The sequence below is a fragment of the Acanthochromis polyacanthus genome, chromosome 11 (genome assembly GCF_021347895.1).
Source record: "Acanthochromis polyacanthus isolate Apoly-LR-REF ecotype Palm Island chromosome 11, KAUST_Apoly_ChrSc, whole genome shotgun sequence".
Lineage (NCBI taxonomy): Eukaryota > Metazoa > Chordata > Actinopteri > Pomacentridae > Acanthochromis > Acanthochromis polyacanthus.
Window position 1 is genome coordinate 5,225,400 of NC_067123.1, and position 12,717 is coordinate 5,238,116.

Sequence of the window (12,717 nt, forward strand, 5' to 3'; positions counted from 1 at the left end):
CGTAGGTGTGAATGTGAGAGTGATTGTTTGTCTGTATATGTAGCCCTGCGACAGACTGGCGACCAGTCCAGGGTGTCCCCTGCCCATCCAGGCTCCAGCATCCCCCACAACCCTAGTGAGGATAAAGCGGCGTATAGAGAATGAATGGATGGATGGATGAATAATTTATGATGTGAAGGTAACTGTTGTTTGTATATTATTGTCATGTTGTAAAAACGTTCTGGGTTTAGAAATAAACAAAATGTGGACTTAAATAACCCACCTCTGAACTCTCAGGTGTGGGTTTAAGTCAGGGGTTAAAATGGAACTAATCCGGATTACGGCGCTCTACATCAAAACTATGCGACCAAACGTTCGAGTTACGTGTGCTCTGACGTAATCATAATGCGACAGCCAGCTAGATACGCAGTTGTTGTTTTATCGGATTTGTAGGAATTTTCCGTCACGGACTGAGTTCTGATTGAAGTTTATCGAGTCACTGGCGAACCGGAGGAGAACCACAAGAGTCTAGGACCAGAACTGAGCTCCCTGTGACCCGGGTCAGACCAGAATCCATCTGCGTGGCGCAGTTTGTCGCTCTGTTTGTGGGTCTTTGAGAACGCTAGCTTTTAGCATAGTTAGCTCTGATTAGCCGTGCGTTTGATTCTGTCTGATGGAGTATCCCGGCGGAGGAGGGGCGGTGCTGAGCGGCGGGAACGTCCCGGCCTTCCTGACGAAGCTGTGGACCCTGGTGGAGGACCCGGACACCGACCCGCTCATCTGCTGGAGCCCGGTACTCACCTTAGCTTAGCTTAGCTTAGCCTTAGCTTAGCTTAGCCTAGCCTGTAGAGCTAACGGCTAACAGACAATCCGTCAGAGAGGAGCAGGAGTTTATGCAAACAGCAGAGCGGAGATAGTTTTCCAACACGTTAACTTTAATGAACTAGTGAACTTTATGTAGTTGTTCGCTTCAACACGTTTAACTTCTGAGGTGACTGAGCTAACAGGCTAACAGCTGATCAGTCAAACATCAGATCTCGATTCAGACTTCTCTGCTCCTCCACTGACTGATTGATGTGAAATAAATCGTTTCTGCCTGATAAAGTCCCCAGTCAGCTCTGCAGGCTCAGCTGTTAGTTTGTGTCTGAGGAGATGAGCAGCTGAACTAACTGACGACAGAACAGCTCCTCCACTTTAATTCAGCAGATATAAACTGGTCAAAGCTGGTTTTAGGTGTCCACTAAGTTACGGCCCTAAATGTAAACAGGCTGTAAACACCAGCAGTGATGCAGACTTCAGGTTATATCATCATATTAGACGGCCTTTCTGCTGTGACAACATAAAAATAGAAGCAACAGTATTTTCATCAGCAGACAGTCTGAGAGCTGCACAAACACACAAAGCAATCAACTCAACCTAATAAAACATAGAATACAAACATCCATCCATTATCTATAAACTGTTTAATCCTCATTAGGGTGGGGGGTGGGGGCTCGAGCCCATCCCAGCTGACTTGGGGTGAAGGCAGGGGACACCTTAGACAGGTCACATTCACACCTGTGGACAATTTAGAATCAACAATTAACCTCAGCATGTTTTTGGACTGTGGGAGGAAGCTGGAGAACCAGGAGAAACCCCAGGTATGCACAGGGAAACATACAAACTCCATGCAGAAAGATCCCGGGAAGGCCAGGACGCCAGGGATCATTCAGTTTGCAAGGCGAAAGTGCTAAACAAGGCAAATGTTCCTGACAGAAGAAAAGTCCAACATTTCATGCTGTTTATACTTGCTGAATAATAAAATTGCTGAATATAACAGCTGAATGCAGATTATTCTGTTCCCATGTCTGTAGTTAAGGCTGAATATTATGCACACAAAAAAAACCCATTCTAAGTGATCTGACAGATGTTGACGTAGAAATCATGACTTTAGTGGATGACTTTTGCTTTTCTACTGAATCAGTTCTATTTAGCTATTTTTAAATAGTTGCATATTTTGACAAAATAGTCAAAAATATATCAAATACAATACTCAGAGTCCAACAGTTTAAGATAAAAATATTAAGAACAGATCTATAAAATAATTTTTAATCGAACCCCCCCCCCAAAAAAAAACAAATCTACTGATGTTTCTTCTTTATTTAGCCTCTCAAACCTGTGCAATGTATTTCCACTTCCCATCAATGCAGTGTTTTGCAAAGATCGAGCCATTAGCGCCCACCTCTCTTCCAGCGTCTTGTTTCAGTTAAGTAGATGTTCTGTGAATTTTGCTGCATGTTCATTTATATGACAGGGTTAGTAGTACTTCATGATGACAAAAAGGTGTGACATAGTTCATCAGTATTAATGCAGCTCCTTTGATTTCGATAATATTTTGGTTAACTGTTCACTGATCGAGGCTGAAATCAGTAAACTCAGAGAAATTCCTTTGCACATTATTCCCTCTCTGAACGTTGCTTCATGTTGCAGAAGATCGTTCTCTGCAGCGATTTCTTTACCAACGGGATGGAGCGGTTTGTGCAGTAAATATCAGATAAAGTAGAACAGACGTCTTAACAGCAGCTCCGTGGTTGGACGAGTTCAGATCAACCAGATTGACTCAGATAACTTTAAAAACATCTGAAACTCGAAGCTACAAACTCTCACACTTCTTTGTTCTGTTGCACCAGTTTAACTCACTGGTTTGGGCCACAGTGAACTGGATTGTGTCCAGGATTCATGCTGGTAGCTAGAAGGACTGACACTGGAAGAAACCTGATCCAGAACCAGCCCAGTGTGCTGGACTTCAGACCAGTGTGTGCTACCTGTCACATCGTCTGGCTGTAAACTGATCTGCAGTCTGCTGCACACTGAGCTGCTACTGAAGCATCTGAGGACCAGCTGAACATCTTGATGTTACTGACTCGTCTGCTGCTTGTTATTTACTAAAGAAAGGCTTAAAATTGATTAATCAATTAAGTCTCTGAACTGTGAGCAGCTTCGCAGTGTTTTTTCTTCGCTGTGGCTCATTTTTCACTGCAATAAAATTGGCTAGAAAGAGAGAATATTCAGAAATGTCTTCTTTGCAGTATAGCACAGTTAGATTGACAAACTATAGAAAATCAAGTCGAGCAATTACTCATTTGAATTTTACACAACTAGGAGGATAAAAACCTGGAACCAACACGTCCAACATGTTTCCAAGTGTCAACCGATGTTCAACACTGGAACAATAATGCAGATATTTAACTGTGTATCTTTTGGCCTCGACAAACGCCTTTGTTTGCTGTTTTCGAACATTTATTTGTGCATTTATTTTATTGATCCAGTAGGTTTGATTTTCCTCTCGGTCTCTCTGTGGAAACATTGCCTGCAGTTCCCCCGAAAACTCTCTGAATGCTTCACTTTTGGTCACAGAATTTTAATTTTTCATGAAATCTCGTTTGAGCTAACAGTTTGATTTTGGTGATTTTTATGTGAGACTTGTAGAATAAATAGATTTTAATGAAACATTCTGATGATTTTGTCGCATGATGCGTTTAAAGAAAAACAGTTCTTTCTGATTTTACAGTTTCTGGTTGATAAATGGTGTCATTTAGGAGTTCTTTTGAAGAAAATATGTCTTTTCACCCTGCTGGGTTTCATATAGTTTATGAATCAGTTGATTAGATGTCATTCTGTTGTTAACACTCTTTTGTTTCTTCATCAGAGTGGAACCAGCTTCCATGTGTTTGATCAGGGTCGGTTCTCTAAAGAGGTTCTACCAAAGTTCTTCAAACACAACAACATGGCCAGCTTCATCAGACAGCTCAACATGTGTGAGTATGAGCTGTTCTAACAGGAACCGATCAATATTACCAATAATCGATCAGCCAGTCACAATGACAATTGATCTGACGCTGATCGTGTTCCACGTTCTGCGTTCAGACGGGTTCCGTAAGGTGGTTCACATCGAGCAGGGAGGTTTGGTGAAACCAGAGAGAGACGACACCGAGTTCCAGCATCCGTTCTTCATCAGAGGACAAGAACCCCTGCTGGAGAACATCAAACGCAAAGTCACCAACGTATGTACCAGCAGACACACTGAGAACACCAGCAGATACACACCTGAAAACACCTGAGAACACCTGCAAGTAAACGCCTGAAAACACCTTAGAACTAGGGATGGCTCAGTACCACTTTTTCACATCCGATACCGATATCGATACTGCAGCCTTCAGGATCGGCCGATACCGATCCGATACCGATATGATTCTTTTTGTCATTCTAAAAGTTGTTTAATAATAGATGGATGTAATTTGCTTGACACTGACATCTAAAAACACCACGTTCATTGTACAACACCTGTTCTGGTCCCCCAAAGAAAGAAGGAAAACATGTGACAAGTTATGTGTAACTGCTGTGGCTTTATTAAAACTTAAGCTCACAACAGACCCAGCTGCACCATTCAAATGTTAGGAATAAAACTGCAACTTGGTGCACATATTTAAATTAAACTAAATAATCCCAGTGTATAAACAGAAAAGCCACATTACACCTCAATGGCATTGCAAGGCTGCAATAAATAATTTATGAATTAACATAAAAGAATAGCATCTCCACAAGAACAATGTAGGTAGTACTCAGTAAGTTGCACATGGCTTCTCAAGACACACAATCAAAACAATAAAAATCTAGGCTATACACCTGATTTGCTGCACCAAAACAAAAACAGAAAAACAAGGTAAACAGTGACAGTGCAATCTAGTGTCTTTCTTCTTTTGCATGCAGCCGCTGATGTTGTACTGTAAAACACAGTGAAGAATTATTTTATTGACACGTGTAGAACACTGATGGAATATAAACAATATCTGGGGATTAAACCCTGGCTTGTCCTAACGTTCTCATGCGAGTGAAGCTGAGAGCAGCGTAGGATCTCCCCTCATGCCATTTAGACACCGATGCGGATGAGAAGAGGAGAGACCTGTCATCTAATCATATTTAACACGAAAACATGTCCACAGTTTGCTACTTAATCACATTTAACCCAAAAAACAGTAGAAAACAAAAAAAAACAACAGTAAACGTACAACAGAAAAGCCGTCAAGTGGCCACAGAGTGAAATGTAAGGCGCACGCGTTCATGTGAAAATACTACAACAATCCACATTTTCCACCACACAAGGTGGTTGGTCATTCAGAAAAATTAACTCGACAATTTTCTCTGTTATATTTTGACGTTGGAGCGAGTTTTGTACTCTTCTGTAGCGCTTCCTGCAACTATGGTTGCCGCGGCTCACTTTCTGTTTTGCACTCGCCTGTAAAAAGTCTCCGTACTGCTTTCCATGATGCTTCTGCAGATGCTTTATTAAGTTCGTTGTGTTAAAATGTCCGGTTTTGCTGCCACCCCTTGAGACACTCATTTTGCAAACATTGCACTCAGCTATTTTACTTTTCTCCTCCGTTCGCATATAATAATTCCACACGGAAGAGATGACCACAGGCTTCTGTTCACTCTCTGTTCACGTGACGAAAACACGGGCACATGGCAACCATGGCAACAGCTCGTCTGTGTTACGTCATGTCGTGAAAGTGAAGATGAGGATATATGAGACAGATTGGGCTTATTGATGATCGAACGAGTTCTAATATAAAACTCCGATGCTCGATCCAGTCATTTTGGCCTGGATCAAACTCAATACCGATCCAGCAGATCGGATCGAACCATCCCTACTTACAACACCTGCAAGTAGACACCTGAAAACACCTGAGAACACATGCAGATAGACACCGGAAAACACCTGCAGATACACACCTGAAAACATCTGCAGATACACACCTGAAAACATCTGCAGATACAGACCTGAAAACATCTGCAGATACAGACCTGAAAATACCTTTAGATACACACTTGAAAACACCCGAGAACACCTTTAGATACACACCTGAAAACACCTGACAACACCTGCAGATATGGTTACACCTGTAAGAAAAATCTGTACCTGCAGCTACACTTGAACTTGGTGACCCACCCCTCTGTCTCCATGGTAACAGTGTCTGTGCTGTGATTGGTCCAGGTGGCGTCGGTGCGTCAGGAGGAGGTGAAGATCTCTGCAGACGAAGTGAGCAAGATCCTAACAGACGTCCAGCTGATGAAGGGAAAACAGGAGACCATCGACTCCAGGATCATCGCCATGAAGCAGTGAGAACCAGAACCAGAAACTCCACTACTTCCTGCTGTCGGTCTCAGGTGTTCTCATTAATGAAGCATCTGTTTGTGTGTTCCAGTGAGAACGAAGCTCTGTGGAGGGAGGTGGCCAGTCTGAGACAGAAACACGCTCAGCAGCAGAAAGTCGTCAATAAGGTACGAACAAAAGATCAGCAGAACCCAGCAGAACATAGTAGAACTTAATGGAAGTTCTTTCGGCCCCTCTCACACTCAGTCTTCATGGAGTATCAGGTGTGAGGTCACCTGGGGATGAGCTGTGTGCAGAGGTCACATGATGACCGTCTGTTAGCATGGAGTCAGCACAAAGCTAGCAGCAGTTGTTTCGCCTCGTTAGCATATTAGCTTAGCCTCCATCTGAACTAATAATAAACTATCTCTCTCTCTCTCTCTCTCTCTCTCTGCAGCTGATCCAGTTTCTGGTGTCTCTCGTCCAGTCCAACCGGATCATGGGAGTCAAGAGGAAGATGCAAGTTTACTGCTAATACTGCAAATTCTACACACTTTACTACACATGCTACTTAAAATACTTTAAAAAGTAGAAACTTCACTTTAAATGCTGCTGCTTTATTTGAACCACGGCAGACTGTATCTTGAAGTGCGGACTGTGGTTTTCTTTCTGAGCTTCAGGTGTAAAATCACTGGAATGCCCCTCAGTTTGTTACTCAGTGTTTCCTGTCTCCACCTGCAGCCCTCTGATGCTCAACGACTCTAACTCCGCCCACTCCATGCCCAAATATAGCCGACCATTCTCGTTGGAGCACATGCAGGTAACCTGTCTCTTCCCCACCTGTCTGCATCAGGATTTAGAGTTTAGTGCTGATCAGGTCAGCTCAGTAGGGGACTAGCCTCAGGTATCTGCAGGTACGAACAGGTAGGAACAGTACAGGTAGAAGAGATGGGCTTTCACAGGACAGATAATTGTCACTGCTGGTATTCAGTGTTTGAATTTATGATGGTCCAATCAGCTTATTTCTAAGCTGATTAACTCCCTGTCATCTGTTTGTTGGCACACCTGTGCAGGTGTTTGTCCACCTCAGTCACAGGTGATCAGTGATCAATAAGTCCAATCTGACCTATGTCTGTTTGTCTCCAGGCTGCAGCAAATCTCTTCTCAGCCGACTCACCGCTGACTTCAGGGCCCATAATCTCTGACATCACAGAGGTGGCCACGCCCACCGCAGATGATGTGGTCGGTGATTGGACGGACCCAGGGTGAGGACCAATCCGATCAGTCTTCTGTAGTGAGTGATTGATCAGACAGACTCTAATGTTCCTGACTCACCTGCAGAGACATCCAATCAGTGGACATCAAAGAGGAGCCATGCAGTCCTGAGGTGGAGGTGTGTCCTGTTCTAGAGGGCGTGGCTACACCTGTGGACACGCCCCTCTCCCCCACCACCTTCATCAACTCCATCCTACTGGACACGGAGACAACGCCACCAATGGGCACCCCGACCTGCAGCCCCTCTACAGGTGTGCACAAAATCTGGTGTTGGTAGTTTGAGTCCTGTTCCTGGTCGGTGAATTTAACTTCCTGTTTCCCTTGCAGCCACTCCTGTTGTGGTGACAAACCCCGCCTCTGCTGGGTCACTCCCACCAACTCCAGCCAGCCAATCGCCTGCCTCCTCTGCCCCAACAAATTCTGCCCCCAAGCCCCCAACAACACCTCAACAGAAATGTCAGACCATTGCTTGTATCGACAGGTAAGTGTGACACCTGTGTACAGATGTTCACATGTTAGCCAGAGTGACTGTAGGTAGTGTTAGCGCCACCTGCTGTTAAAACTGCTAGCAACACCTGCCCCAACACTTGTAAAAACTGCCCCTATACCTGTCAACAACTGCAACAAGCAACTTTCAATAACTACCCCAACATTTGGCCAAGAACTGCCCCAACACATGTCAACAACTACCCTAACATCTGTCAACAACTGCCCTAACACCTGTTGATAACTGCCCTGGCACTTGTCAGTAGCTGCCTCCATACGTGTCAACAGCTGCCCCGACACCCGTCAACAACTTCCTCGACAGCTGCCCCCACACTTGCCAATAGCTGCCACCACACTTGCCAACAACTGCCCCAATAGCTGCCCTCACACCTGTCAGTAACTGCCCCAACATCCGTCAATAGCTGCCCCAACACCAGCAATAACTGCCCCTATACCTGTCAACAACTGCAACATCTTTCAATAACTACTCCAACAATTGGCCAAGAACTGCCCCAACATGTCAACAACTGCCCCAACACCTGCCAATAGCTACCCAAACACTTGTCATCAATTAACCCAACTGTCAATAACTGCCCCAACGGCTGCCCATAAACACCCCTAATGCCCAGCAGTGCCCCATGTTACCCAGAATGCCATGCTGCCTCAGTGCTTACCTGTGTGATGTATGAAGTGTGCTCCAGCATTCTAGGTGTTGGCGTGTTTTTGTCACATGACCTCCTGCTGACCAACAGGTGTGTCATTAAAATCCCTGTGCTTCCCTCAGACCCCGCCCCCTCCCTCTGCAGGTGGACTCCCACCTGACGTCTGGCGCGTTGTATCGACACCAACTGACAAGTGAATCAGTGAAACCATAAATTCTCATTTTAAACACACGTTCTTACCTGGTGACGTTCTACATTTCTCTTGCTGTGGTGCAGAGACAAACCAACGTTGTATCCATCCGCTGCTGAAAGTAGTCCCACCTGCAGTGACCAGGTGTTGCTGTTGGTTTGGACCTGTGTGGACAAGAAGGGAAATGTAGAAAACTACCTGCCTGATGATGTCACGTCTCACCTATCCACCTGTGTATGTCTCAGGTCGGAGCTGCTGGATCACGTGGACCTCATCGACAACAGCTTAGAAAACCTGCAGAACATGTTGAACACACAGACCTTCACCTTCGACACGTCTCCTCTCTTTGAGGTCAGTCACCTGGAGACACCTGAGTGTTCCAGTGCTGATGTCACCTGTATGTGTTACCTGAGTGTGACCTCACGTGTGTGTGTGTGTGTGTGTGTGTGTGTGTGTGTGTGTGTGTGAGTGTTACCTGTGTGTGACCTCACCTGTGTGTGTGTGTTACCTGTGTGTGACCTCACCTGTGTGTGTGTGTTACCTGTGTGTGACCTCACCTGTGTGTGTGTGTGTGTGTGTGTGTGTGTGTGTGTGTGTGTGTGTGTGTGTGTGTGTGTGTGTGTGTGTGTGTGTTACCTGTGTGTGACCTCACCTGTGTGTGTCTTGTCAGTTTTTCAGTTCGTCCGGTCCTCCAGCAGACTTCGACCTCGACAGTTTGGACACGGTGAGTTTATTACAGGCTTTTATTTTCTCAACTGTTTCCAGAATAAGAGCAGTGACTCATTTTGTGTTGGTGATGATGTCAAGCCTGTCTGACTGTGATGTCACTATTTCCCGTCAGCTGCTGTCTGAAGAGACTCCTAAAGGAAGCGCTGAAAGCAACACAGGTAGCTCACACCTGCAGACCCCCACACCCACCCACCCCCCTTTCAGCTAACTGTTGCCGTGGTGACTCCATGCTGCTCTCTGATTGGTGCAGGGAAACAGCTGGTGCAGTACTCCGTAGCCACACCTGTCCAACTGTCTGAACCAATCAATGCGGGGGAGGGCGGAGCCGACCTGCCATCCCTGCTGGAGCTGGAGGGGGAGCCTTTCTTTGACGCCGACCCGCCCGCCGATGATCCCGCCACCGCCCTGCTAAGCCATGCCCACCTGGACTCTGACCTCTGACATCACAAGGATGATCCGTCAGTAACCATAGCAACAGACACTCTGAGCACGGACTCAGCCACAGCAATAGATGATAATGAAGTCAATCAGCTGTAGATCAACCGTTAGGTCAAAGTTTTTATTATGCAGATATTATTGATCGATATTAACCATTTATATACCTGTCCTCTTCTTCTTCTACTCTTTTTATTTTAGCCTTTGTTTCTTCTTCGCTGCTTAAATTAAATCCTTTGTTTGTTGCTCACTGTAAACACAAACAACAAAGGTTCTCAGAGAACCTGGGTCACATGGTCCAATCGGAAACAGGTGTGGTGTCCCTGTGCAGGTGAGTCATGTGACCCAGGGGTTCTCTGCGCTCTGCATGTTGAAGTCAGTTTTTATGGTTGTTTTCATGTGTACAACATAAAGAAGAGAATCGGGATATTTTTGAAAATGTTTATTTCTGAGTGTCTTCTCGCCTCCTCTGTTGCCATGGAAACAGCCTGCAGGAACAGACCAATCCGATCTCCTTCAGGGCTTTTTCACGTCAGCTTGCCTGAATCAGTCGTCCAATCAGATGTGTAGCTGCTGGACACCTGAGACAAAAACCACTTGAACGCCTCCTGCTGGACGCTGATGGAACTGCAGCCGCAGCTGGATCATTTCCAAGGAGAGACTTTTAGGATTTATTAGCTCTGTGACCAGAATCACTTTCTGAAAGAATATTGTGATCTAAAGTATTAAATGACCAAGAAATACCTGAATAAAAAAACTTGCCAAAATTCTTACCTAAACATTTAGATACATGCAGACGTCGTTCTGAAACATGCTAAATAAATCTGTCATTGTTATTAAAATTACATGAATATTTGATACATTAATGGAAAAAATCTAATTTAAAAAAAATGTAAAAACTAATGAAGTGTCAAAAACAGTAAAAAAAATTTTAAATGTCAAAATTCATTAAATTCTTCCAAACTGTTGTAAAAATTAAAAAAAACTAAATGTGCAAACAATGTATGAAAAATAAACTATTTCGTTTCACAATTTAAAAAGAGTGAAAATGTCAGAAGAATATTTTGTAAATGCACTGAAAAGCAACGGATGGGTAATAAGGATTATTTTTTTCTGAATTACTGTCTAAAAAAGCTCAGAAAAATATTTAGAAATGGTTACTAATAATTACAATTAGTGAAAATATCAATATTTACAAAACGCCCCCCAAAATAGTAATAATGATAGTAATTTTAATCATAGTTCAAATTATATTTCAGTAAATTTCCCAACAATGGTATGAACATTATATTTAATAATGTTGCATTCCTTTATTTTAAGAAAATAATAATTAGCATTAAAAAAATCTGAAATTTAGTCCAAAAACTGCCAGTAGTAAAAAATGTCATAATTACTGAAGAACATTAATAGATTAATGGAGTGGTAAAAAAAACAAAACATTATTAATGGTAATAAAATGTGCAAACATCTGTAAAATATTACCCAAGCAGATGAAATTAAACTGTATTTAACCCTCCTGTTTGTCCTCAGTTACGGGCACCAAAAAATATTGATGATCCAAAAATTCAGCAAAAAAATTCCCCACATTTATAAAAATTTGCAAAGTCTTCAGTAAGAAAATCCAAATATTCCTTAACAGTTTCCCTTAAAAATTTTGTTTAAGAAAAGAAAAAAATCACCAAATTTGGTAAGAAATAAAAATCCAAATAATTAATAAAAATCTTACAAAAAATCCTAGAAATATCTAAAGTGATTACATTATATAAGTAAAATTTCTAATATTTTCTTGAGGAACATTTGGAAAAAAGTGAAATTCACTGGATTTTGGTTGACTTTTTTCCCCAAATGTTCTTAAAGAAACATTTTTTTCAACATTTCTTATTTTCCACAAAAAATGTTCAAAAATTTCCCAAAAATATGGAAATTTTCACTGTGAAAATACATAGTTTTCCATATTTTCAAACTTTAAAACGGGTCAATTTGACCTGTAGGACGACATGAGGATTAAGAATGAAAAAGGACGATGTTGATCTGTTGCACTGAATTAAAGAAATCTGGAACCAGAATGAAGATCTGAGATGTTCTGCAGCTCAGATCCAGTCTGGATGTTAAATGTTTGACTTGACCTGCGATGAAAAAGCCCTGATTGATTGATGTTCTGATGGATGTTTGTTCCTGTGTGATTCTTCATGTTTCAGATCACGTGTAAGACCAGAACTGAAACTGGTTTTAAGGTTTAAATCATCAATTCAGCTAAACTTGACTCAAGATTTTCAGAATAAAGCGTCTGAAAACCTGAAACACTCAACGATTTCAGGTCATCGTGCATAAAATGGTGGAAAATGTGGATCAGTTTCCTAAAATGTCTTCCATTTACTGTCACAGAGGAGGAAAGAAGGACTAAAACGGTTTTTATCCAGAAATGACTGAAACTGATTTATGAATCATCAAAATAGGGATTCATTCATGGTTGCACAGATTTATCTTTGATGAAAACTGAAGCAAAGATAGTTGGATGTTTACTTCCTGGTTTTAAATGTTTGAATTCTCAGTTGAACAGAAGCTTCTCAGGTGTTTCTGGGTCTGAACAGTTTAAAGTGATGCAGTAACTGGTTTAATTTTCTTTCATCAATCAGCTGTGATCAGTATATCAGTTTTAATAAGCCATTCCTTCAGCCTGAGCTCACCTGACAGCTGTTCCCCTGCTGCAGAGGAGGATTGTGGGAGACGAAGTTCAGATAAAGTGTTAACTGCGAGGTTTAAGTTCAATAAAACCATTTAAACGGCTTCCTCTGAGTGATCGATGGTTATTGATCCGGAGCTGATCG

The 12,717-nt window shown here is 42.7% G+C and overlaps 1 protein-coding gene across 2 annotated transcripts; it reads left to right on the forward strand.

Moving 5' to 3' along the window:
* Positions 1-362: 362 nt before the first annotated feature.
* Positions 363-12,676, forward strand: hsf1 (heat shock transcription factor 1). 2 transcript variants are annotated; one of them, XR_007945110.1, is made up of 14 exons: positions 363-772; positions 3,668-3,776; positions 3,886-4,022; positions 6,014-6,138; positions 6,225-6,300; positions 6,570-6,631; positions 6,854-6,932; positions 7,259-7,377; positions 7,454-7,638; positions 7,715-7,868; positions 8,658-8,728; positions 8,971-9,076; positions 9,396-9,449; positions 9,567-9,612. XR_007945110.1 is itself a non-coding variant. In XM_051955639.1 (14 exons), exons 1-14 carry the CDS (start codon positions 653-655, stop codon positions 9,893-9,895), a joined length of 1,563 nt encoding a protein of 520 aa, XP_051811599.1. In that variant the 5' UTR covers positions 363-652; the 3' UTR covers positions 9,896-12,676. The 2 variants fall into 2 exon arrangements, 1 of the variants encoding a protein (XP_051811599.1); XM_051955639.1 differs by lacking the exon at positions 8,658-8,728 and adding an exon at positions 9,705-12,676.
* Positions 12,677-12,717: the final 41 nt, after the last annotated feature.